General features: G+C 45.5%; 2 protein-coding genes across 3 annotated transcripts in view; one reads left to right on the top strand and one right to left on the bottom strand.

The window, feature by feature from the left end:
• The first annotated feature begins 330 nt into the window (after nt 1-330).
• On the top strand, nt 331-3,621 carry PLA2G2E (phospholipase A2 group IIE). The gene is made up of 4 exons (XM_010385538.2): nt 331-423; nt 1,196-1,334; nt 1,537-1,643; nt 3,479-3,621. Exons 1-4 carry the CDS (start codon nt 384-386, stop codon nt 3,619-3,621), a joined length of 429 nt encoding a protein of 142 aa, XP_010383840.1. The 5' UTR covers nt 331-383.
• Nucleotides 3,622-10,566: 6,945 nt separating this feature from the next.
• OTUD3 (OTU deubiquitinase 3) overlaps nt 10,567-24,615 on the bottom strand; it is a 31,021-nt gene continuing 16,972 nt past the window's right edge. Inside the window, exons 5-8 of one of the 2 annotated variants that reach the window (XM_010385539.2) lie at nt 19,137-19,268; nt 18,528-18,624; nt 16,912-17,096; nt 10,567-15,963 (exon numbers count right to left, since the gene is read on the bottom strand). In XM_010385539.2, the coding sequence (XP_010383841.1) occupies nt 15,787-15,963; nt 16,912-17,096; nt 18,528-18,624; nt 19,137-19,268 (591 nt within the window). In that variant the 3' untranslated portion in view covers nt 10,567-15,786. The remainder of the gene's footprint in view (nt 15,964-16,911; nt 17,097-18,527; nt 18,625-19,136; nt 19,269-24,615) is intronic. The other variant, XM_030913245.1, reaches the window with a different exon arrangement.

The raw sequence follows: 24,615 nt of genomic DNA, 5'->3' as shown, positions 1-24,615 counted from the left end.
AAATGGGGATGAGGAAAAGATATCAAGAATGTCAAGCACCCGGCACAGCCCGCACCTTGCAGCTTGGTCAATGGATGATTTCTTGGAAAGGGTGGGCTACGGGAAGGGTGTGAGTATAAAGAGCCACGAGATTGCCCGCCATACCCTACACTGCCTGGAAGCAGAGCCCACAGGCCCCAGCTAGCCCCTCCCCGGGGACTTGGCCAAAGTGTCAGACCTGGAAGAATCGTTGCATCACTGGGCACTCACGGGTTAATGACAGGGAGTGGACAGGACCTGGGTATTTAACTAATTAGGAGGCGCCCTGAGATCAGAGGTGCCCCCGTTGCTTTCTTCTGCTGCCTTTTGTGCTCCTTGTGCACCTCCCTTCCCAGCAACCTGGGATGAAACCTCCCCACGTGCTGGTGTTCCTTTGCCTCCTGGGTAAGTGATCTTTGTGAGCTTCAGCCTTCTTCTGCCCCATCTGGCAACCCCAAGCTCCCTAGATGCCCCTGAGCCTGGCCCTACCGAGGGCATGGTGGATGCCAAACACTGCAGGCTGCCCCCTTCCTGCCACCAGGGTGACCCCGAGGCCAGTTTTGCCTGAGCCAGCAGTGGCTGGAGCAGAAGGGAGGAGAATGCAGGCTGGGAGGGGTGAGGGACATGGGCCAGGGGCTGGAGCATCCTGGACAGCACACCCTGGGCTCCTTCTCCTACCCTAGCTTCCATGTTTGGCTCCAACCTGCCGAGGTGAGCAGGATTCAGCCACATGGCTGAGTCAGGAGCACCGGGAGGAATTCAGGGAGGTCAGCTGAGGTGGACAGGAGATAGGTCCAGTGCCATCTGATGAGACTTGGGGGGACAGAGTGTTCCTGGATGACATAAGGGCCGACACCTAGGGAGGACCGGTGGCTGGTGAGGAGCCCCTGGAAGGGGTGAACGAGTGATAGTGTTGTAGATAGAAGATAATGGTGGGAGTGGACATTGGAGGGGCCGACACACTGGAGGTGAAGACCAGGGGGATAAAGGTGCAAAGGACGTCACTGGCAATATTACTTATTACCATGCTTGTTGTTGAGAGTGGGTTGCTTTGGGGAGGTGAGCTTAACTGGACAACTGGAGAGATGCCTGTGATCAGATTTGAGGGGACATCGGGGAAGTTGGCTGCAGAGGGTGGGGCCCTCCCTCTCCACAGTGGGGCCCTCCCTCTCCACAGTGGCCCTGGTCACAGGGAACCTGGTCCAGTTCGGGGTGATGATCGAGAAGATGACAGGCAAGTCTGCCCTGCAGTACAACGACTATGGCTGTTACTGCGGCGTCGGCGGCTCCCACTGGCCAGTGGACGAGACTGACTGGTAAGGAGGCAGCCTGCAGGGGGACCTCCATGGGGATGGAAGAGCTGGGGGATCCTGGGAGGATCCTGGGAGAAGGGGGGGCGCCTGGAAAATTCAGGCTGATTTCTCCTCTGGGCCGCTTTGGGCTCTGGGCCCCCAAGCAGCCCCTGGTCCAACCCAGCCTGGCCCACAGGTCCCCCCAGGTCGACCATGACCCTTACAGGTGCTGCCACGCCCACGACTGCTGCTACGGACGTCTGGAGAAGCTGGGCTGTGATCCCAAACTGGAAAAGTATCTTTTCTCTGTCAGCAAACGTGGCATTTTCTGCGGTAGGTGGACGGCCCTGAAGTGACACAGACACCCTGTGGTAAGGTGGGTGGAGGCAGCTTAAGACAGGAAGCCCCTCCTGATGGTGACCTTGGGCCTTATCAGAGCCAGACCCCGGGCTGGACGCATGGGGTTTCCCATCACCATGTAACAGTGGAGACCCAGATGTTCACTGGGTACCCAGGCTAGAGAAGCCCATACCCCATCAGTGCAGCCCTCAGCCCCAGGTATCTCCCAGCTCCAGCCTCTGGAAAGAGGAGCGGAGGGGCTGAGCTGAGCCAGGGCCCAGAGGAGCTGGACTCAGGCACCCTCCCAGGGCCTCAGCAGGAGCTAAAGGTGAAGTCCCTAAGACAGAACGAGCTGGGGCTTTGGGGACAGCAGACGTGGTTTCCAAAGGCTGACTCCTCACTGGGACTGTCAGGCTGGACCCATTTGCTCAGCTTTGCCATGTCCAATGCCCACTTGGACAAATTAGCTTTCCTTTAGTCCCAGGCCCAGGCAAGCAGCCTAAACCAAGTGAGAGTGTGCAGAGACCCCACACGGGAGAGCCAAGCTTTCTCCCTGCCACAAAGCCAGGAGCAGCCTGAAAGAAGGGCAGGGCCTGGTGGGCGGATGGTTCAGCGTGGAAGGATTCGGGAGGTCGTAGAAGACTCAGTTCAGGTCTCTAAATTCTGTCCTGGGGGCGGGGCAGAGCTGGCTCCATTTCCTCTGCAATCATCAACTCGGCAGGGCAATGTGCCAGGTACTGAGTCCCTGTCGCTGGAAGTCCATGAAAGGCAGGAGCAGCCACCTGCCAGGATCAGGGCTGGGAGAAAGAGTTAGAGGAGGAGGCAGGTAGGTGGAGACACAAGCTCTGGATTCTACTCAGGGCGTCACCTTTCACCTGCCTGTGACTTTGGAAAAGTGATATAATCCCTGGAAAGCCCCTGTTTCGTAATCTATAAAAGGGAGAGGCTTATAGCTACTTTCCCAGCTCAGTCCAGCTCCTGCAAAGAGCCCCCAAAAAGAGGCTGACGGGCTCAGTGTTAAGTCCCTTCCAACCCTGAGTGTTGCTGACATAGCAGGCGTGGGTAGAGCCCTGACGGCAGAGGAAGGCTCACCTTCACGGGGGGAAATTAGGCACCTGGTCTGAGCTGTGAGATACAGTCATGGGGACAAAAGGGAGCCGGAGCCACTGCAGGCAGAGGTGACAGAGGCAGCTGCAGTGGAGAGAGGAGGAGCCTTCTGTGCCCCTACAGAGCTGATGCCAGCTGGCTCTTGGGAGCGCAGGTCAGGGTAGAAGTCTGACTCCCAGGCTGGGCATGGGCAGAAAACTGGGCTCTATCCACTCTGATGAGGACAGGCAGAGGGCCCTAAGCAGTCCCCAGCTTTGGTCCCGGTGGCTTCCAGCCTGGGCCCACGCCACTCCGGGGCACATGTAGCCATCAGAGTGAGTTGCTGTCATTTTCGTAGCTGTCCTCTCTGCTTGATGGCCACAATCCGCCATCAGCAATGCATCACACAGGGGTGCAGGGGTTGCCTAGAAATCCCCCTGGCTGGGGGCAGTGAGAGCGAGCCAAGTGGTGTCTCTAAGGCAGGAGAGAGCTAAGGGCAGTCAGCGTGGGCTTGAGAGCAGGGAGGGACAGCGAGGGCAAGCTTCCAGCTTCCCTGGTGTCCCGAGCCACAGTGCACCCCGCCCTTGTCACTTGTCTCACCCATCCCTGAAACAACGCCAGAGCTTGGGCTTCTATCAGAATGGAGTTGGTCCAGGTCAAGAACATGGACCCAGGAGCAGCCAAGAGCTGTCCCATACATATCCTGAGCTTCTGTGGTCCCTGACTCACTTTGTCCCATCCAGCCGGCAGGACCACCTGCCAGCAGCTGACCTGCGAGTGTGACAAGAGAGCCGCCCTCTGCTTTCGTCGCAACCTGGGCACCTACAACCGCGAATATGCCCATTACCCCAACAGGCTGTGTACCGGACCCACCCCGCCCTGCTGAGGCTGTGCTCGGCCTCCTCCCTGTCCCTCGAGGTCCTGGGGAATATTGGCACCAAAGGCCCTCCCTCTGGAAAATTCCTTTCCTGCAAACCCATTCCTGCTTGAGAGCTCAGAGATATGTCCTGGACCATCACTAGCCTCCCAGGCTACTCCTTCTCTGTAGAAAGAACCCTGCCCCAGGAGCCGTGGATCCTTCAGCACCCGGAAGACTGTCACCAACTTCTGGGACCTCAGCTCCCTCTTCTGAATAAGTGAATAACGTTTTCCCATAATTCTAATATTCTCTGAGTCTCAAATTCTATCAGTCATTCTAGGGTTTAATTCACTAAAGTTTCATTCATTCATTATTTTTCTGATCACCTACCTTGTGCTGACAACGTGCTAAGCATTGGAATAATTTGGGAACAAGTCTGACATGGGCGGCCCTGCTGGCAATTCCAGCATTAAATTCTTTTAATTTTCCATGACAGTAAGTTTCTGTGACTCTTTTTTGTTTTTGAGACGGAGTCTCGCTCTGTCACCCAGGCTGGAGTACAGTGGCGCAATCTCAGCTCACTGCAAGCTCCGCCTCCCAGGTTCACACTATTCTCCTGCCTCAGCCTCCCGAGTAGCTGGGACTACAGGTACCCGCCACCATGCCCGGCTAATTTTTTTGTGTTCTTAGTAGAGATGGGGTTTCACCGTGTTAGCCAGGATGTCTCGATCTCCTAACCTCATGCCGCCTGCCTCGGCCTCCCAAAGTGCTGGGATTACAGGCGTGAGCCACTGCGCCCGGCCCTATGACTCTTTCTAACATTCTACAATCTTATCCAAAATAATGCAATCTCTGGAAGGAATATTTCTGGCCATATGGCTTAATGTGAAAAGCATGAAAAATACCAACCTAAAAATATTGTCCCCACTGTGTCATCAGGCCTCAAATCCCCCCCCACTGGCAAAGATTGATTAAGAGTGAGAAGCAGCTCTAGATGGTCTTATCCACACCCCTTCTTTGATAGGCCCCTGGGGGCCAGAGAGGGGATGTTCTACCCGAGGGGGTGTCCCCAATCCCTGGCCCTTCATTTCTTCATGAAGTTGTCATCAGCCACCTACGCTCTGGTATGGCCATGTTAACCAGGCCTGCTGGTTGTCATCTTGGAAAGACCAGAGTGCCCAGGGCAGTTCAGCTGTGAGGACACAGGAAGAGGAGGAGGAAAGGGTTCAGCATCGACGGCCGACTCCAAGCTTCCAATTCTGAAGCCATGAAGAATGTAATGCACTCAAGGATTCCCACCAGGAGGAATGCAGCCTATTCTGGAAGCAATCTATTTCAGCAGATGTTACTTCTAAAGATAGAATTATCTATTATATGCTGATGAAATCTTACAGGACCAGGAATTCACCTGCTCAATGACAGAGCACCTGCCAATGCATTTCACAGGGCAAAGCTCACAGTGGACACTCAACAAATGTCTATTCCCTTTACCCTTCCCAGGGCCTGTGCACAGCATTCAAGACCTTGAGGGCAGGGAGGAAAGCAAAGAAAATCAAAGGGATGGCCTGTCACAGTGGCTCACGCCTGTAATCCCAGCACTTTGGGAGGCCAAGGTGAGCGGATCACCTGAGGTCGGGAGTTTGAGACCAGCCTGACCAACATGGAGAAACCCAGTCTTTACTAAATACAAAATTAGCCGGGCATGGTGGCATACGTCTGTAATCCCACCTACTCAGGAGGCTGAGGCAGGAGAATCGTTGAACCTGGGAGGCGGAGGTTGCAGTGAGCCAAGATCGTGCCATTGCACTCCAGCCTGGGCAACAAGAGTGAAACTCCATCTCAAAAAAAAAAAAAAAGAAAAAAAATCAAAGGGATGTATTGCTGTGACCTTTAAAAGGTGAACAAGCTCTGTGCTAGCAATAGGAAGGAGAAGAAAGAGAAGACAGGCATGTGTACTTTGCTGTTGTAACTGACTCAAATCCTCGCCCAGTATCACCAGAAGACCATGTCTTAAAGCAAAAACAGCCTGTGTGGGGGAAGAGTGCAAACCTCGTTTGTAGGAAAAGTGGTTCTGAGGCGCCCTCTGGTGTCCATTTCATTCAGGCCACTAGGGAGAAACCTGCGCCTGGCTTAAACCTTGATTTCTTTTCTTCAGGTGGGCAAAGTGTGCTTCTGAGCTAGTGAAATTGGTCCCCTCGCATTTTCATAAATAAATATACTGAGAAAATGCCAAAGAAGGCCATACAACCATCTGAGGATGACGGCCACTGCAGAAACAGGAAACACAGGGAGGAGCTGATACGGGCAGATTAGAGAGGTGACACCCTGGGCATGATGGATTTAAGGCACCAATGGGACACCTACCTGATCTTACAGTTGTATGACTGTCCGACAAAACAAACATTGAAACTTAGGAGCAAGACTCCAGCGCAGCCTGCTGTGACCCCTGCCCCCACCCACTCAAACCAGGCTGTGAGTCTTTTGGCCACAGACCAGCCTTTACCCCTTTGCTTTCCCAGGGCTCAATAAATGTTTGATGATGGCATCAAGGGGCCTGCCTAAATCCTGTTTGCCTATGTGTGCGTATCTAGAGAACAATCACTTGATCCCCAGCAGCAGACTTGCAAAAGGGACTGAAAAAAGGAAAGAACCCTGAACTTGAACTCAGAGGTTCCAGGTAGAGCACTTTGTTCTGCCACTTAGCAGCAGTGGCTCTGCTTAGACCTTTGCTACTCAGCATGGTCCATGGGCAGTGGCAGCTGCAAAAGCAGCAGGGATCCTGTTCGAAATGCAAAATCTTGAACCTGACCCCAGACCTGCTGAAATCAGAATCTGTAAGTTAACAAGCCCCCCTGATGATTCGTGTGCACATTAAAATCTAAGTGCCGATAAATGGTCACAGCCTCAGTCTCTGCATTTGTCAAATGGAAGTATGACATTTCCCCAGCAGGTTGGCTGTGGCAAAGTTTGAGTTAGCATGCATGAAAATGCACAAATAATGGCTAGCACTGAAAAATCACTCGTGTTCTATGAATGAATGAATGGATAGTCCTAACAATAGCTAACATTTGCTGAGCACTTGGCATTTGCCAGGCACTATTATAAGTGCTTTATGTGTGCTAATTCATTGGATGAGTAAACTAGGCAACGGGACTGTCAAAGCTGGGGAGGGGACATTCTCACCTAAATGTTTCGTAGTTTGCCTCTCCAATTTTGATGACAGGATTTGGATTGGTTTTGCTTTTATTCCTATTTAGCACCTAACAAAAGCTACGCATGAAGTGCAAAGGTAAATACCTTGCTCAATAAGTGGCCAGAAATCACAGTCGAATTCCCAAGTTCAATGAAGAGTCTGATTGGGATTTCATGGACATGCGTCTGCTTCACTGGGGTTCTTTGCATTGTCACCACCAGAGAACTGAAGTTAATTCTTTCCTTCAATAAGTTTTGTACAAATTGTGCTTCTGGTCTTTTGCTGGATGCTGGAGATAGACACGTATCAGACAGAGTCAACCAGCAGACAGAAAACAGCAACTATTCTACACTAGCAAGTAATGTGACACCCCTAAGAAGAAAGTATCAGGATTAATGGTTCTTAAACCCTCCATCCTTCATCACGTCTCCATCCTGTCCACCGATGCCAGCTGCATTTTCCCAGAGCCTGATTTTCATGTCTCTCCTCTGCTCCTGATCCATCAGTGGTTCCCCATTGTCCACCAGCCCCTGGTATTCAAGGCTTGGTGGTATCTGCTTTTCCAGCCTCTTTTATGCAGCCCTATCTATTTACTAAGCTCCTCTGCTGTCCTGCCTTCATACCCTTGTGCAATAGCTTCTCTCAACCTAAAAGCCTCCCTTGCTCACAGGCTCATCACCATGCTAAAATCCATGGGCTTAAAGTGAATCCCAAATGTCACCTTTTCCTTTATTTTTAGAGACAGCGTCTCACTCTTGCCCAGGTTGGATTGCAGTGGCACGATCATAGTTCGCTGCAGCCTTAACCTCCTGGGCTCAAGCAAGCCTCCCACCTTAGCCTCCCACGTAGCTGGGAAAACAGCTGTGTGCCATCAATTCTGGCCAACTTATTTTTGGTAGAGACTGGGTCTCGCTATGCTGCCCAGGCTGGTCTCAAACTCCTGGCCTCAAGCGATCCTCCTGCCTCAGCCTCCCAAACTGTTAGGATTACAAGTATAAGCCACCCTGCCCAGTCCCAAATGTCACCTTTTCCATGATGCAGTTTCAATTGGAGCAGATTTCACCCTCCTTGAACTGCCAAGCTGTGTTTATACCTTTCCTAGAACTGCTTACCCCGTTATTTGGGTCCTTGCATGGTGGCGGCAGACTGGTCCGGGTTCAAATCCTGTCTCTGCTACTAAGCTGTGATCTTGGGCCCATTATTTATTCCTGAATAGAACCATCAGCCTCACAGGGTGGTTTTCAAGTTCAAATGAGACGATGTATCCAGAGTGCCCGGGGCACGCTAGCTGCTCCATCTTTGCTTGGCCACCTTCTGTATTTTTGGTCTCCAATTGCAGTTGTCACATAGTAGATGCCAAACAGGTACCTGTTCAATTGAATTCTACGCTAATGTCCCCCAGAGGCAGAGGTAGATGGTGCAGCATTTTTCCAGGCAGGAGCTACCTGTAACATTCCCAGGTCAGAATGCACACGCAGGCCGGCTCCAGACACTAAAAAGCAGTCAGGCAGATCTTTGTTATTCTGAGGTTTTGAGACAGGGTCTCACCCTGTCACCCAGGCTGGAGTGTGGTGGTGTGATATTGCTCACTGCAGCCTGAGACTCCTGAGCTCAAGTGATCCTCCTGCCTCAGCCTCCTGAGTAGGTGGGACTACAGAAAGGCACCCAGCACCAGACCCCAGTAATTTTGTGTGTGCATGCATAGAGATAGGATCTTGCTAGGCTGACCAGGCTGGTCTTGAACTCCTGGGTGTGAGCAAGCCTCCTGCCCCAGCCTCCCAAAGTTCAGGGATTACAGATGTGAGCCACCGCACCCAGGCCTCATCTTGAGAATCCATTCAGCAAGCACAGCATTACTCTTCCAGTAGTGAAAGGCACATGAGAGGTGTTTGAAGAAGTTCCCAGTCTTTCTCCAAACTAATTGTGCATCCATAATAAGCGCCATCCTAAGCACCGGAGCATCCCACTCCTAGGTTTCGCTTGCACTGGCCATTCAGTCCAAAATGCCTTCACTCCCATTTCTGCGTCCTGTCTCCCCTTTCGTGCCTCGTCCAAATATCACTTCCTCCACCAAGCCTTCCCGAATTCTTTGAACTCACAGCTCTCTCATCAGTACCTCCTTTACGGGATACGCTCTCTCCTGGGTCAGTGACACGTCCACTTTCATTCCTGGACTGGAGGCTTTTTGAAGGCAGGATCCATGACTGTTTCAACGCCCAGAAATAAGGACCCATACAGAGTAGAGGTTCACTTGATGTCAGATGGATTCTTGGATGTTTGGATGAATAAATTGCCTAGAAACAATACTCTGGGGATACCCAAGTCCTTCTACCATAGGGCGGTTCGGACAAGTTTCTCCAAGAAGGTAGGAAATGTTTCCTTCTGCCAAGCCAGAATCTGTGAAGTGACAGGACTGGCCTCAAGCCTTTGCAACCAAGTTCTAAATCTCTGCATCTAAATGGTCTGAGAGTGCCCATTCCGTCAGCAAAAACCATTCTGTCCAGCCAAAACCATATTGGAGCAAGGCTTTTTATGAACTGTATCTCAAGACACACACTCTGTTTCTGTGCATTGGAGGAAGGGAAAGGCCAGAAGCCTGGGGTGGTGTCTGGCTGATGCAACTCTAAACACCCAGGTTTTCAGCCAGGCTTTCTCCAAGGTGACCATGAGCAGCTGTTACAAAGGGACAAAAGTACAGCCACTTGTCCCTGCCTGGCTCAAGAACACTTCTCTGTCCTTAAAGACTCATCCTATCTCCCACACAGGATCTTACAGGTCACCTGGTCCAACGCTGCCCCAACAGGAAGCCCCTCTAATCCCTAGAAGCAGCCGCCTGGCCCCAGCTGAATCCCTGGAATGGGATTGAGGAGGCCATGGAAGTTTTTCAGTGTGCGGGCAGCACCTAGATTGGGATATCACTTTGGACCATAGCAGGTTTTCTGGAAGAATCTCACATTAACAGGGTCTGGAATCTGGGCCTCATGGGCTCAGGAACCAGTGTTTGTCTATCCAGAGATGACGGGTGTCTCAGTTGTGGAGTGAAAAAGAACCACACAGGGAAGATCGCTTGAGAGACTGTAGGAGAATCTGCTTGCAGGAGCTGGAATATTCTTGACTTTCGTCCAGGAAACCATCCAGTCCTTTTTGCTATCAAGGCATCAGGGAGCCAATTCAGAAGGCTGCTTATTGAATACAAAATGAAGAACAGGAGAATGGGAGTCTCAAAGTCAAAACCATGATATGGTGAGGTCTTTAGAGCCAGTCCTTGACTGGCCAGAGCGCTTGTGTGGATGGGGCCCCTGCTGGACACACTGAAGGGCTCCCCTCGCTCTGGTTTCCTGTGGACCCTTCTAGGTGAGCCGTGCCCCAGACGGTGCTGTCTGTGCCTCGGCAGGGAGCCTCCTCCTGGAATGGGGTCAAACAATACTGAGAGTTCTAGAGGAGCCCAAAGTGGCCACTGACAGACAACTGCTACACATTTAAACAGTTTCAAACTATCAAGAGGTGCTCTCAGATATCAGGCAGAAATCTTAAGTGTGTAGTCCTTAAGAATGGCCCTGCCATTGTGTGTGGTGGCTGCACTCAGCTGCACTAAAGCAAAAATCAGCTGTTCTAAGCTTAGTCAGATCCCAAAGGACTACACACCTAGAACACTCAATCCAGCACATGCACACACGCAAACCTTCCACACAACGTCTCTAAAAAGGACATTTCCCAGCACACTCAGTCTCCCTGCCCACTCAAACGGTGGTCAGATACCGATAAAAACAACTTAAAACTTTGTTTTTAAACTAGAATTTATTGGTATACAAAACTCCATTTCATAGATAAAGTGGCACATCTTTGCAGCTTCTATTGCACCAAGTATTGAAGATTAAAAACACACAAAAAAGAAACATTTGGTTTTGAAAACACTGCAAATAGCCAAGTACAGTACTTTGGTAAATAAAAAATAAAATGGTTCAGATGAACACAATCCGTGGAAAGAAACGACCTAGGGGGAAGGAACTATGGACATCAGACAATGGTCACAATTCTCACCATCGAGCTCCATAGATAAGGCAAGACTTGCTAAGTCTATGGATCACGACCCCATGGAGGTCTTAAGTTTCTCCAGACTGAAGCTAGAACAAGTATAGTGCAATTAAAAAAGAGAAGGCCCCTTCTCCACAGACACATCCACCCCTCTGTAAAGGGGACTGACGCACGCCAACACTTGTGCACGGGAAAGGGGAGCCCCCGGGTGTGACGTCTGACTCCTGGCCCTTTTCTTCTTTCCTCTGAGCTTAGTGCTTGTGCAGACTCTGGAAGAGTCACTGGGGAGGCCAAGGGCCTTTCCTACTATGAAAAATGAACCGTTAAGAGTGGGAAAATGTGGGGAGCCTCTCACCAGTACTGCTCGAGGCAACTGCCAGAGATCAAACCGCCAGCTGAGGTCTGCGGCTGAGCTCACATGATTGTCACGGACGGCTGGCAGCCTGCTGCGGGCTGACACACCAAGGATGAGAGCCAGGCTACAGAGGGTCTGTCCAGCAATCACCGCCAGCCGCAAGGACTGGCAGTGAGCAGCAGCAGCTCTGGATCATGGCTATGCCCTGCTTAGAATAAATTCCCTATGCAAAAGTTCGTAGTTTTACAGAAATAGACTCTTTACACTGGTACCAGCCCCTTCTCAAGTAATTCTGCAAGGAGGCTAAACATTTTCATGGAACCACAAAACAGTCCTAAGGAGGACAGTAAAGAGAGGGACGCTACAAAGCAGCTGCTTCAAAGACACAGGTCAGAGTCTGAGGTTTTAAAGGAATTTCACCTCGGGACGGAAGATGGCCAGGCCAACCACAAGGCACAGCTCTTTCCAGAGGCCCCCATCAGTGGAGAACGGTAAGCTCTGCATCCTCCATACACTTGGTGACTGGTGTTCCGTGTTCTCTCCACATTCCAAAAATGACTGTTCCCTTACTAATATGCGATGGCAGACGTCATAATTTATGCTATCTAGATCTTCAATGATGTCATTAAAAAAAAATACAATTTACTGGCCGGGCAGAGTTGCTCACGCCTGTAATCCCAGCACTTTGGGAGGCTGAGGTGGGCAGATCACGAAGTCAGGAGTTCGAGACCAGCCTGGCTAACATGGTGAAACCCCATCTCTACTAAAAATATAAAAATTAGCCAAGCATGGTGGCACGCACCTGTAATCCCAGCTACTCAGGAGGGTGAGGCAGGAGAACTGCTTGAACCCGGGAGGTGGAGGTTGCGGTGAGCCAAGATTGCACCACCACACTCCAGTTTGGGCAACAAAGCAAGATTCTGTCTCCAAAAAAAAAAAAAAAAACCACAATTTACTTTAGAGCCAAGAAAACACACCTTATAAAAAGTACCATTATTACATCATCTCAGAACAACTGTCAAAGGCCCCAGAGTTTTAGCAACACTTGTTCTGAAAGCTGTGATGAATGAAGCTGTGAATAACGAGAATGGCAAAACAGAAAAACTGCATCAGAATCTGAGTCTAAAGATTTAACATGGCTAGACAGAGCCTTGAGGTAAGAAAGTGAAGAGCTATGCATCTACCCAAAACGGGAGTTGGACAGGGCCACTGACATGTCACACTAAAATCAGGAAGCTCCGTTCTCTTCCCCTGGCAAAGATCCTTTTGGTCAGGGTAATTTTTAGTCACCTCTGACTAGGAATCCAAGTTTCCTTCAACTGACTGAATATTTCACAGAGGTAAACTGATAGCATTCTATGCTGACCCAGTAAAACCCAGGCAGAGTCTACAGAGTTTCTCAGAGTTAGAGAAATTGCACATTGACTATGGGGACTCACTACGAGTACAGTTCAGCGCCAAAGTCCATCTGATGCTACCTGTGTAGTATGTGAGCAACTCTCCCCCCAACGGAAGGTGGCCCTCCTCCCACCCCGCCCCCCACCCCTACCCCCGAAAATCACATCATTTCACACTGAAGAAGCTCCCTGGGGCAAGCAGGGCAGGCATAATAAATTACCCATGGAAAGGCTCCCTCCCAGTCAGCTCCAGCTGCTCCAGCTGCTCCACAAGGGAGACCCCACTTCCCAAGCCCTCAGAATCAAATTGGCATTGGAAGTGTTTTCAGAGCTTAATAAAGAAACTACAGACAACATCGACTCACATTTAAAATTCTTTCTGCCACAATTTCTCAAGTATACTTTGCTCCTGAAAGTGTATGTTCATTATTATTGAAAAACTAAATATACATATACATTCTAACTTTCTAATATCTCCTAGTGGCAACTATATTATCTAGAAGTTATGGTTCTATGTTGCTTTAATACATCTATCTCTCTAGTTCAAAGTTGTTGCCACTAAAATTGTATTTATTTTGACCTCTAAAAAAAATCTTTTTAAAATCCATAAAACCTTTATATACAGTTTTAAAAGCAGTAAGCAGCTATGTACCACTGCTCCATCCCCTTTCTCCTGACCAAACTACAAGCTACCAAGACAATCTCATATAATATAAATCTCTACAAGATACAACACAGAGGTTAAGACACATTCAGTTCCTAATAAAGAGTTCACAGAGTACCTGTACTAGAGTAATAGCTGCTGACAACAGTCATCCCAGGACTAAACATACTGGGCCTCCACTCGGGCTGCCAGTGAAGTAATTTTCCAGTGCCCACTGAGGCAACTAAGCATATCGATTCCAACTACCTTATGTACCCAGTGAGACTGAGGCAGTGAAGTCTACATTGAAACCATTAGCTAGAAGGTATCACTGAAGTTGGATGCATGTACCCCAGACCAACTGTAACTGAAAAGCTGTGAAACAGTAATAAAAGAAAATTACTAAAGCCATTTGATTAGTTTTTTAAACCGCCGTTATTATACTCCAGAAATGCTGAAGCCTATTATCACAATTAGGTAATTTATAAATAAATGTTAACAATATTCTTTAATAACTTTTTAGCAGCTTCTAAAACTTCTAAAACCCAAAAGGGCCCAAGGCCACCTTCATTAACCATGTAAATAAAGCAATTCTACTACTTCTGACAATGAGTCTCTCTTAAGCTCACTGCTAATCTGAATTTCTGGCATACAATCTTGTCTTTCTGAGAGGATCTGGCCTCTGAGTTCAAGCAGTACAAAACAAACAGGAAAGCGTCTTCTTGAGAAACACTCAGCCAGTCAGGAATCTGCCCAGTGTTGAAAACTAAGACAACCATAGATCCCAACGCACTCTCGATCCCACTCCCATAGAGTAAGGCAACAGAGATCTTTCATTCGTTTGGAATGAGTACAGCAACACAGCCTCAAGCTCAGGGCTCTGCGATGTGCACAGAAAAAATGCTGTGCACTTTTTTTAATCTGCTAAATTTTACGATGTACTGTACCCAAGAAGAATCCAAATCACAATGTCCTAGGAGTAATTCCAAGAGACTACTGATGCTCCAACTACAAAAAGCCACCAAAGTCAAAAACAAAATCAAAAGATAGCAGTGAAACTAAAGAAAGCAAATGGCCTGCTGATAAAGACAATCTGACGACTCCAGGAACTACCAAACTTTTTAGTTATCACTTTGCCTCCGAATTTTTCTAATTGTGAAATGTGAGGGGTGGGGAATATAACTAATAATTTAACTTTCAACTCAGCATCAATTATTTGCCCAAGTATTAGGTCCCAAAAGACAAAGATTATCCACGATGGGCCACCTCGGATGTTATGGTTCTTAAGTTCACATCCACCAACTCAGTTTTAGGAATGACATCTCTCCATTGCTCAAGTCTGTCGATTTCAGAACTGAAGAGTCATTCGAAGGCCTTAACCAAAGTATATTCTCTTCCCTGCTGGTCCAACCTAAGTCAACCAACTCTGCTGGTCCAACAACTCCCAGCAGATGCTGGAGTTTTCCCAACTTTGAAATGCCAAACAGGGCTTAAATAAAAAGAAATACATGTGGCATTTTATAAGATTTAATTTCCACAATACTAAGTTTAGCAACCTATCAGGTCAAGTTACCATGTATCTCTCTGAAGGCATCTAAGTCTAGAACAGAAAGGAAGAAAATTGTCATTTAAAATGTGAACATGAAAAACCTTATTCTTCCAGCCTTCTTCTATAAAAACATAATTATTTAGACTCCTCTTAGGCAAAACCCCAGGAGTTCTTCTCCTATTACAACTACAGACCCTGCTCTACATGCTATCAGAATTCCAGAACTGTATCACAAGTAGTAACATGCCATCTCCCCACTGTCAGGAAACAAATACCAAAAACCCAACACCACTGTCAACTTCCCAACAAGGCCTAGGCCTAATGAACAGTCAGCTGCATTTATCATATGGCTTGAGTGCAAATGAACTAACAGCACCTACATCCCATCTGAAATAACATCAGAATCAGGAAAGAGAGAAATGCGGTTAATTTCCATCCTGATTGCAGGCCACAACCCTCATGTAACTCTGGAAAAACAATTCCTGAATTATTTTCTGAGTAACTTGGATTAGAAGAAAGTAAATCAAAGCATATTCCTGAGTTGAAGATCATTTATAAGCTACCCTATATGTTAGTATCTGTTTGAAAATGAAAGAGAAACTAAGGAAACTTGTCATTCTCAATTTCTAACAATTATCCTAAACTACTCATGAACAATTACAGCAAAACTCACCCCAAATGTTAAGGAAAGATCCTAGGGTCACTGAAGTCTGATTTTCGGGCAAATAAAGCCACCACTTAAAAGGTTTTTTCTGACCTATCTGCCCCTAAAACTCAGTATTTGAATTTTGTATTACAGAATATGAATGGCCTCACTGCATTTTCATAAAACAAAACATATCACTAATAAAACTTTGAACAAAAAAAGAGGCAGCTCGAAGGACACTAACTCAGTGTGTGAGCTCATGTGTGGGCTTTGTTGGTTGTGTTTCGTTGCATAAAAGGACGGCCTCACTGGAAAGTCTTGCACACAGCAATCCTTTTCCAGCCACTTCTTACAACTCCCAAGAGGCCAGAGAGTCAGATGTTCAGAGCAGCAAAGGTCTTCACCAAGGTGACCTGTGTGTTCGCCTCTGCTTCACTTCTGTTGTTGTCCCTGTGGCTACCTCTGCTCTCCAGGGCTTTGTGGCGGTGCCTCTCCTCTTGCCGCTTCTTCTTCTCCAGCCATTGCTGTTCTCGCCTCTGTTTGTTTGTGACCTGAGAGAGAAGGCCGCGGTGTGAGTAGGCAGTATGGGGGCTCAAGCTGCCACCTGCTAGAAGGGAGATGGTGGCAAAGGGCACAGATTGCTTTTCAGCAGCAACAGGGAAAAACAATCTAAGATGCCAAAGATGATTTACTGTCCACTGCCGCTCAAATTTACATTTAAATTCATATTTCCTTGCTGAACTAGCGAACAAAATCAATTCCATTCTTCCCTTAAAGAAACCAGCCCTCATCCAGCAAGAAGTAACACACACACGTGTCAGAGGACACTTTTCCCCACATAATTTAATGCCCCAGGTAATTCTGACAAAATCCTCAGAAGCTTATTTGCATCTTTGCCTCTGCTGTGGCTTTGTACACTGTAGCATTTTGAGCTCAGAACTTCTTGGTGAAAATCTTTAAAATGATTCCAAATTCAGTAAAATGGAAATGTCACATACTACCTGTGGGAGTGAAGGGCAGGGAGGGAGATGCACCTTTCTGGAAAGCACCTGACAATTTACCAAAAGCCTTTAAAAGAGTCATGTATCCATGACCTTTAACCTGTTCATTCCTCTTCTAGGATTTCATCCAATATAATTATGCAAAAACCCAAAGATTTATACACAAAGGTGTTCATTGTAGATCATGGCATTTATAAAAAACATGGATAAACATGGGAAGAGCCCACACGTACAGTAATGTTAGCTGGGAAAACGAGGCTTTTCATTTGTACACTGAGGACAATTTCAGAGTATATTTCCTCCCAATTGTCACTGCATACACCAAACAGCGTAAGTGAGGTCATTCTACTTCTTGATTTATCTTTATGCATTCCCCAGATTTTCCACACTACTCTTATAAATCAGAAGGAAAATACAAATAAAATTATCTCAAGCTCCCACCACTGCCACAGAATTACACCTGCCCACCACCTGCCCTTTCAACCCCATCTTACATACCTTTGCGAGCTGGTTTTTATTTGCTTTGTTTTCTTCACTAGGGCTGGCCCGTGCCTTGTTGTTGTCGGTCCTGCCTTCATTTAAGCCCTGATTTCCAAAGATTCTGGCACCACTGCCACCCTCCTCCCATAAAGGGCCACACTGCTTCAGCACTCGACCAGTGGGCTCAAGATTCTCTTCTGCATCTTCCAAAGAAAGATATTTCATTCAAACTGAGAACCTGAGTTACACAGGGTGATTACTGTATTAATTATTCCAAAATTACCTGGGTCCCTACTTTGGCCACAGGGGAAGTAAGTTTCCTTGAGACAAATTCTAATGTCAAGACAGTGGGAAACATAGGAAGAAAAAGTTGGTAAAAGTGGGAAGATAAATTTTAAAATAACATACTGACCGCCTTTTGATCAGCTTCCCACCAGCAGAGTGCTTTTTAGATAAATTATGTTTTAACATGAATTTTTATGGGAAAGTCTTACATTTGCACCCAAAATCAAGAAAAGAAACAGGCTCTAAAGCTGTGCTGTCCAATGTATTAGCCACTAGCTATATGCGGCCATTTACATTTAAATTAAAATTAAACATTTAAAATGTAGTTCCCCAGTCTCACTGCACAAGTGGCAGGTACACACTATACTGAACAGCACAGATCACTGGAGGGTGCTGTTTAAAGTCTCAAAGACCAAGTTACTTACAGATTTCTAAAAGTACAGCCAATACATAGTGGATAATAAAATACCTCATCACATGGAGAACTATGATGCCAGAAACAGTATCTGACATGTAACATCTGGCAATCAGTATTTATTGATATCATTTTAAATAAATGACTTGAGAAGTTAATAAGATGTTACATCTCCTTTTTTTTTTTTTTTTTTTTTTTGAGATGGAGTCTCACTCTGTTGCCCAGGCTGGAGTGCAGTGGTGCGACCTCAGCTCACTGCAACCGCCACCTCCCAGGTTCAAGCGATTCTCCTGCCTCAGTCTCCTGAGTAGCTGGGATTACAGGCACCTGCCACCATACCCAGCTAATTTTTGTATTTTCAGTAGAGACGGGGTTTCACCATGTTCGTCAGGCTGGTCTCGAACTCCTGACCTCGTGATCCGCCCGCCTCGGCCTCCCGAAGTGCTGGGATTACAGGTGTGAGCCACCACACCCGGCCTTTACATCTCTTTTCTTTCCTCTGAGTCACAAAATTAAATTCGGTTCATGTTTAAAAAAAAAAAAAAAAATCAAAATTATCACAAGTTAATAGAAATCTAAATATTTCCACCAGGAAAATAATTCTGGTTATCATTCTGGTCTTCTAAGGGCATCTTATTTCTAAACAGGGTAATTCTTCCCTGATGCGTCCCCCAGCACCCTGTACTCCCACCCCATTATGTACTATCACACCGGTTTACCTGTCTCCACCATCCACCCTCCACGTCTGAACTACACTCGCCCTGAAGCAGGGCCAGGACCTAGTAAAAACTGTCTGCATACAGAACGTGCTCAATAAACAACTCCTAAATCAATGACAGAACAGTTACCACCTGTGACTTGGTTAAAAATAAATATTTGGAAAATTACCAACACAACCATTTTGAAGGCCTATAAATATTACTCATGGACTTACTATTTCTCTTCCCTTGGTTCATCTGAAGCATGGCAATTATTGCAGATTCAATATTATAATTTTCAGCTTCCAGGTTCTGGACTATTAAATTAAAATCCTATCCAAGAAACAAACAAACAAAAAAATCACTTCAAAACTGTGGGTATATTTTTCTGCCTAGCTCTACTTCAATAATCATAAACATAAAGATGTAATAGTGTGAATTAAGACAAGGTTTCAGGACCTTTTCCATTTAGAAAATGTCAATTTTCAATAAGGTTGGTCCCTTGAAATAACCATCTAACGTACATTTATAAATGAACTCCCTCTATAAAACTGCATTTGTACTACTGTAAACAGTAGTCAGGAAAAATTAAATCCACATACTTCCTGAGAATTTTGAGCAGTACTGGGTGAAGTCTAGCAAACAACAAGGAAATGAATAAACAGCTCTCATTAAGCCACATAAGCTAATCGAACTATAAATCTCATGGGCCTATTTTGCCCCACAAAGTGCTGATATGCTGGAGAGGTGCTACAAAACTAAGACGTAAGCTAGGCACAGCAACACGTAAGCTAGGCACAGCAACGCTTGCTTCTAAATCATTCCTGCATGACAGAAATACTAACTGAACATCCAGTTGCATTACAAACTTTCTGGACAGCATCCTCTACTTCGTCTCTCAGGTCATCTTCAGAGTCCATTCCCTTTGTCTTGATCTTTTCTCTTTTATTTGATTCATCTTGATGAAGCATCTGAAACTAAAGGAAACAAATAATAATCAGGGAACTATGCTGAGAATCAAACTATGTTCAGAATCTTCAACACAAGACACTCTAATCTTGAAAAGCACCCAGGGAAACTTGTCAGTCCAAATCCTAAAGCCACAAAGAACAGTTCACTTGGGATCCATGAAACCTTTACAACCTGGGCCTTAAATCAGAAAAGCTAAAATCATCCCTCTGTAGATGCTCAACCACCTTCTTCTGCTTCCCATTAATGCAGAGAGATAGGTAAATGGGCAAAGACAGCTCTATTTTTTGAATGTAAAAGTATAGTGGACTCCAGCAATGTGCAGTATATTCCTCAGAATGTTAATACAAAGCATTCTATTATAAAATTAAACCCTAAGAATTTGACAAAGAGTTACAGGAGTCTTTGACCCAGTAGTTTCAGTTTTGAAATTTAGCCAAAGGAAATAATATCAAATAGAGAAAAGATTTATGGGCCTGGTGCAGTGGCTCACACCTGTAATCCCAGCACTTTGGGAGGCTGATGGGGGTGGGTCACTTCACCTCAGGAGTTCAAAACCAGCCTGGGCAACAAAGTGACATCCCGTCTCTACAAAAAAACACAAAGAATTATTTGGGCATGGTGGCATGCACCTGTAGTCCCAGCTACTCAGGAGGCTGAGGTGGGAGGATGGCTTGAGCCCAGGAGGTGGAGGCTGCAGTGAGCCGAGATCACACCACTGCATTCCAGCCTGGGCAACAGAGCTAGACCTTGTCTCAAAAAAGAAAAGAAAAGAAAAGATTTAGGTAAAAGGGCTAACAGTGTTACTTATGCTAGTGAATAACAAAACCACCGAGAGGCTTTATAGTATGGGTATGGTTAAATAACCACTGTAAATCCACAGAATGACGTCTTCGCTCCCACTAAAGGAAGAAACACAATCTTCACTCCCACCATTATTACTTAACAATATTTTGGAGGTAACAGCCAAAGCCATTAGCTAAAATAAATTATAAGTATAAAATTAAAAAGAAAAAAGTAATCTGTCCTTGTAGATGATATAATTCTGTAACTGAAACAAGAGAATCAACAAAAAAAAATACTGCAAACCAAAAAAATTACAGCAAATCATATACCTGATAAGACTCTAGCATCTAGCATATATTAAAAACTCTTACAACTCAAAAACAAAAAGGCAGAATCAATTAAAAAATAGGCAAAAGACTTGAATAGACATTTCTCCAAAGATATACAGATGGCTGAAAAGCACATGGGAAGATGTTCAATGTCATTAGCTATTAAGAAAATGCAATTCAAAACTTTAAGATACTGGCCAGGCGCGGTGGCTCACGCCTGTAATCCCAGCACTTTGGGAGGCCCAGGTGGGCAGATCACGAGGTAAGGAGATCGAGACCATCCTGGCTAACACGATGAAATCCCGGCTAACACGACAAAACCCCGTCTCCACTAAAAATACAAAAAATTAGCTGGGCGTGGTGGCGGGTGCCTGTAGTACCAGCTACTCAGGAGGCGGAGGCAGGAGAATGGCGTAAACCCAGGAGGCAGAGCTTGCAGTGAGCCGAGATCACGCCACTGCACTCCAGCCTGGGCGACAGAGCAAGACTCCGTATCAAAAAACAAAAACTTTAAGATACTAAGTAGGATGACCATTTAAGAAAAAAACTACAAATGTTAGGATGAAGAGAAAACAAAGCCTGGCAAGAAAAACAGTGCAGCTGCTGTGGAAAACAGTTTGGCAGTTCCTCAAAAAGTTAAATTTAGGTTTACCATATGACCCAGCAATTCCACTCCGAGGTATATACAAAAAGACTGAAAATAGGTATTTGTAAAAATACTGTACACAAATACTCAACTCACACCAGCACTATTCTCAATAGCCAAAAGGTGGGAACAACCTAAATGCTCATTAACAGATGAATAGATGCACAAAAAATCATCTCTCCATATAATGGAATATTATTCAGCCATAAAAAAGAATGAAGTACTGATACATGCTACACCATGAATGACTCTCAAAAACATACTGAGGAAAGAAGCCACAAAGAAAAAGTCACATATAATTCCATTTACATAAAATGTCCAGAATAGGCAAATTCACAGAGAAGAAAGGCAAACTGGTGATTGCTAGGGGACAGGGGAAATTGGGAGTCACTGCCTAATGGGCATGAGGTTTTCTTTTTGGGGTAATGAAGATACTTCGGGACTAGACCGAGGATGTGGTTGTACAACAAACACTGGGGATGTACTGAGTACCACTGGACTGTATATTTTTAAATGATTAATTTTATGTTATGGGAATTTTGTCTTAATTTTTAAAAAGAGAGGGGTTCTGTGGGATACCTAAGTATGCAATTAACATTTTGTTAATTAACAGCTCTCATAGACAAATGATAACCCACTAGAAAATATAAAAGATCTCTTTACAATACACAAAAAGCACAAAACACCTCCTTAGAATAAACTCAACAAAAAACGGGCAAGATCTATATGAAGAAAATGTTCCGAAGGATCACAAAGCCAATTAAATAATAAAAGACTCAACATCAGAAAGATGTCAGCTTTTCCTTAAATTACTCTATTAACTTAATGAGATTCCAATTTTTAAAAACTCAGTAGGGACGGGAATAGTGGCTCACACCTGTAACCCCAGCACTTTGGGAGACCAAGGCGAGCAGATGACTTGAGGTCAGGAGTTCAAGACCAGCCTGGCCAACATGGTGAAACCCTATCTTTACTAAAAATACGAAAATTAGCCAAGGGTAGGTGGCGAGCTACCAGCTACTCGGGAGGCTGAGGCAGGAGAACTGCTTGAAACCAGGAGGTGGAGGTTGCAGTGAGGTGAGATTGCACCACTGCACTCCAGCCTGGGCAACAGAGCGAGACTGTCTCAAAAACAAAAACAAAAACAAAAAAAACTCAATAGCATTTCTTTTGAACTAGACACATTGATTCTAACATTTATTATTTATTGATTTGTTTGTTTGTTTATTTTTGAGATGGAGTCTCGCTCTGTCACCTAGGCTGGAGTGCAGTGGTACCAACTCTGCTCACTGTAAGCTCCGCCTCCCAGGTTCACGCCATTCTCCTGCCTCAGCCTCCCAAGTAGCTGGGACTACGGGCGCCCTGCCACCTTGCCCGGCTAATTTTTTGTATAAAGTAGAGACGGGGTTTCACCATGTTAGCCAGGATGGTCTTGATCTCCTGACCTCGTGATCTGCCCACCTCGGCCTCCTAAAGTGCTGGGATTACAGGCGTGAACCACCGCGCCTGGCCTCATTTTGTTTTTTTTAAAAAAGTCAAGAATATATAAGGAAACGCTAAAAAAGAAAATTAATTATGAGTGAAAAATTCTACCAGATTTTAAAATATACCAACTAAAACCATGAGGCATCAACATGTGAACAGGGAGATCAGTGGACCAGAACCAAATGTCTAGGAATAGACCCAAATACATATGGGAATTGAGTATATGGAAAGACAGTGGCATTTTAAATCAGTGGAGAAAATATGTAAAATTAATCAATGGTTTGGGTACAACTAGGTAATCACAAGGGAAATATAAAATTGGATCCATAGCCTCACACCCTTATATGAATATAAATTCCAAAAGAAGCCAAGATTTAATTTTTTTTTAAGTAAGACTATAAGCTGGGTGCAGTGGCTCACACCTGCAATCTCAACACTTTGGGTGGTCGAGGCAGGAGGGTTGCTTAAGTCCAGGAGTTAGAGACCAACCTGGGCAACAAAGTGAGACCCTGTCTCTACAAAAAATAAAAAATTAGCCAGGCATAGTGGTGCACAGCTGTGGCCCCAGCTACTCAGGAAGATCGCTTGAGCCTGGGAGGTTGAGGGTGCAGTGAAACATGATCGTGGCACTGCACTCCAGCCTCGGCAACAGAGTGAGACCCAGTCTCAAAAAATAAATAAATAAATAAAGTGAAACTATGAAAGTACTAGAATAAACTATGGGAGAATTACTTTTAACCTCAGAGTGGGAAAGACTTTCCTAGTTATGACCCAAAATCCAAAGGGCATATAATAAAATCATTAACAAATTTAACCATGAAAATATCTAAAATTCTTTCATAGCAAAGACCACAGGAGAAAGAAAAAGACAAATGACAGAGTGCGAAAACCTATTTGCAACTCATATCACAGACAGAAGCTAATTTCCCTAATACATAAAAAGCTCCCCAAAATCATTAAGACAACATAATAGGGAAAAAATGGGGAAAGAAAATGAACACCATTTACAAAAAAGAAAATAGAAATGTCTTAAACACAGGAGAAGATGCATATATAAGAGAAATGCAAATTAAAACTAGGTTAAGTAAACAATTTTTCCCTTAACAATGAAAAGGATTTAAAAATTTGTTAACACTATGTTGACAAAGTGCACCGTGCAGGAAAAGAGCCACATACGGCAGGTGGGAGCTTAAACTGGTGAAATCTTGTTAGAAAGTAATTTGACAATACCAATCAACATCCTCTGATGTGGCAAGGACCTTCTAGGAATGTGTCCCACAGATGCATGTGTGAAATGAGGTATATAAAAGGTACTGCACACTGCTTGTAATAGCAAAGGATTAGACGCCACCTAAAAGCCCATCGGTAAGTGAGTGGTCAAAAATATTATAATGCATCTATAGAACAGGACACTACGCAGCCTTTAAAAAGGATACAGGAAGTTCCTTATGTACTACCATGAATTAAATCTCAAGACACATTAAATTTAAAAAGCACAGTGCAGGATGTATGTGTGGGATGTGTAGGATGCTACAACTAGTGGTGGGGAGAGTGTAGCGTAAAAATGGCAAAAGTGGAATATGTGCACATACACATATATTTGCTTGATATGTAAACCATAGGAGATTTTATTATATACTAATACCACTGACTGCATCCAGGGAGAACAATGTGGCTGAAGTACAAGGGTAGGAGAGTGACTTTCACTATATATCCCATTATATATTTTGAATTCTAATCCATAGACAAATATGACCTATTCAAGAATTAAAATTCCCAGGCACCGTGGCTCACACCTGTAATCCCAACACATTGGAAGGCCAAGGTACAAGGATCACTTGAGCCCAGGAGTTGGAGGGCAACCTGGGCAACATAGTGAAACTTCATCTCTACAAAAAATTTAAAAATGAATGAAGCTTGGTGGTGCACACCTGTAGTCCTAGCTACTCAGGAGGCTGAGGTGAGAGGATCGCTGGAGTCCAGGTGGACAAGGCTGCTGCTGTGAGCTGTGATGGTGCCACTGCACTTCAGCCTGGGCAACAGAGTGAGACCCTATCTCAAAAAATAAATAAAACTGTTAAAAAAAAAATGGTTTTGGATCATGTGTAA

The sequence above is a fragment of the Rhinopithecus roxellana genome, chromosome 12, assembly GCF_007565055.1.
Source record: "Rhinopithecus roxellana isolate Shanxi Qingling chromosome 12, ASM756505v1, whole genome shotgun sequence".
NCBI lineage: Eukaryota > Metazoa > Chordata > Mammalia > Primates > Cercopithecidae > Rhinopithecus > Rhinopithecus roxellana.
This window is presented reverse-complemented; position numbering and strand designations above follow the sequence as displayed.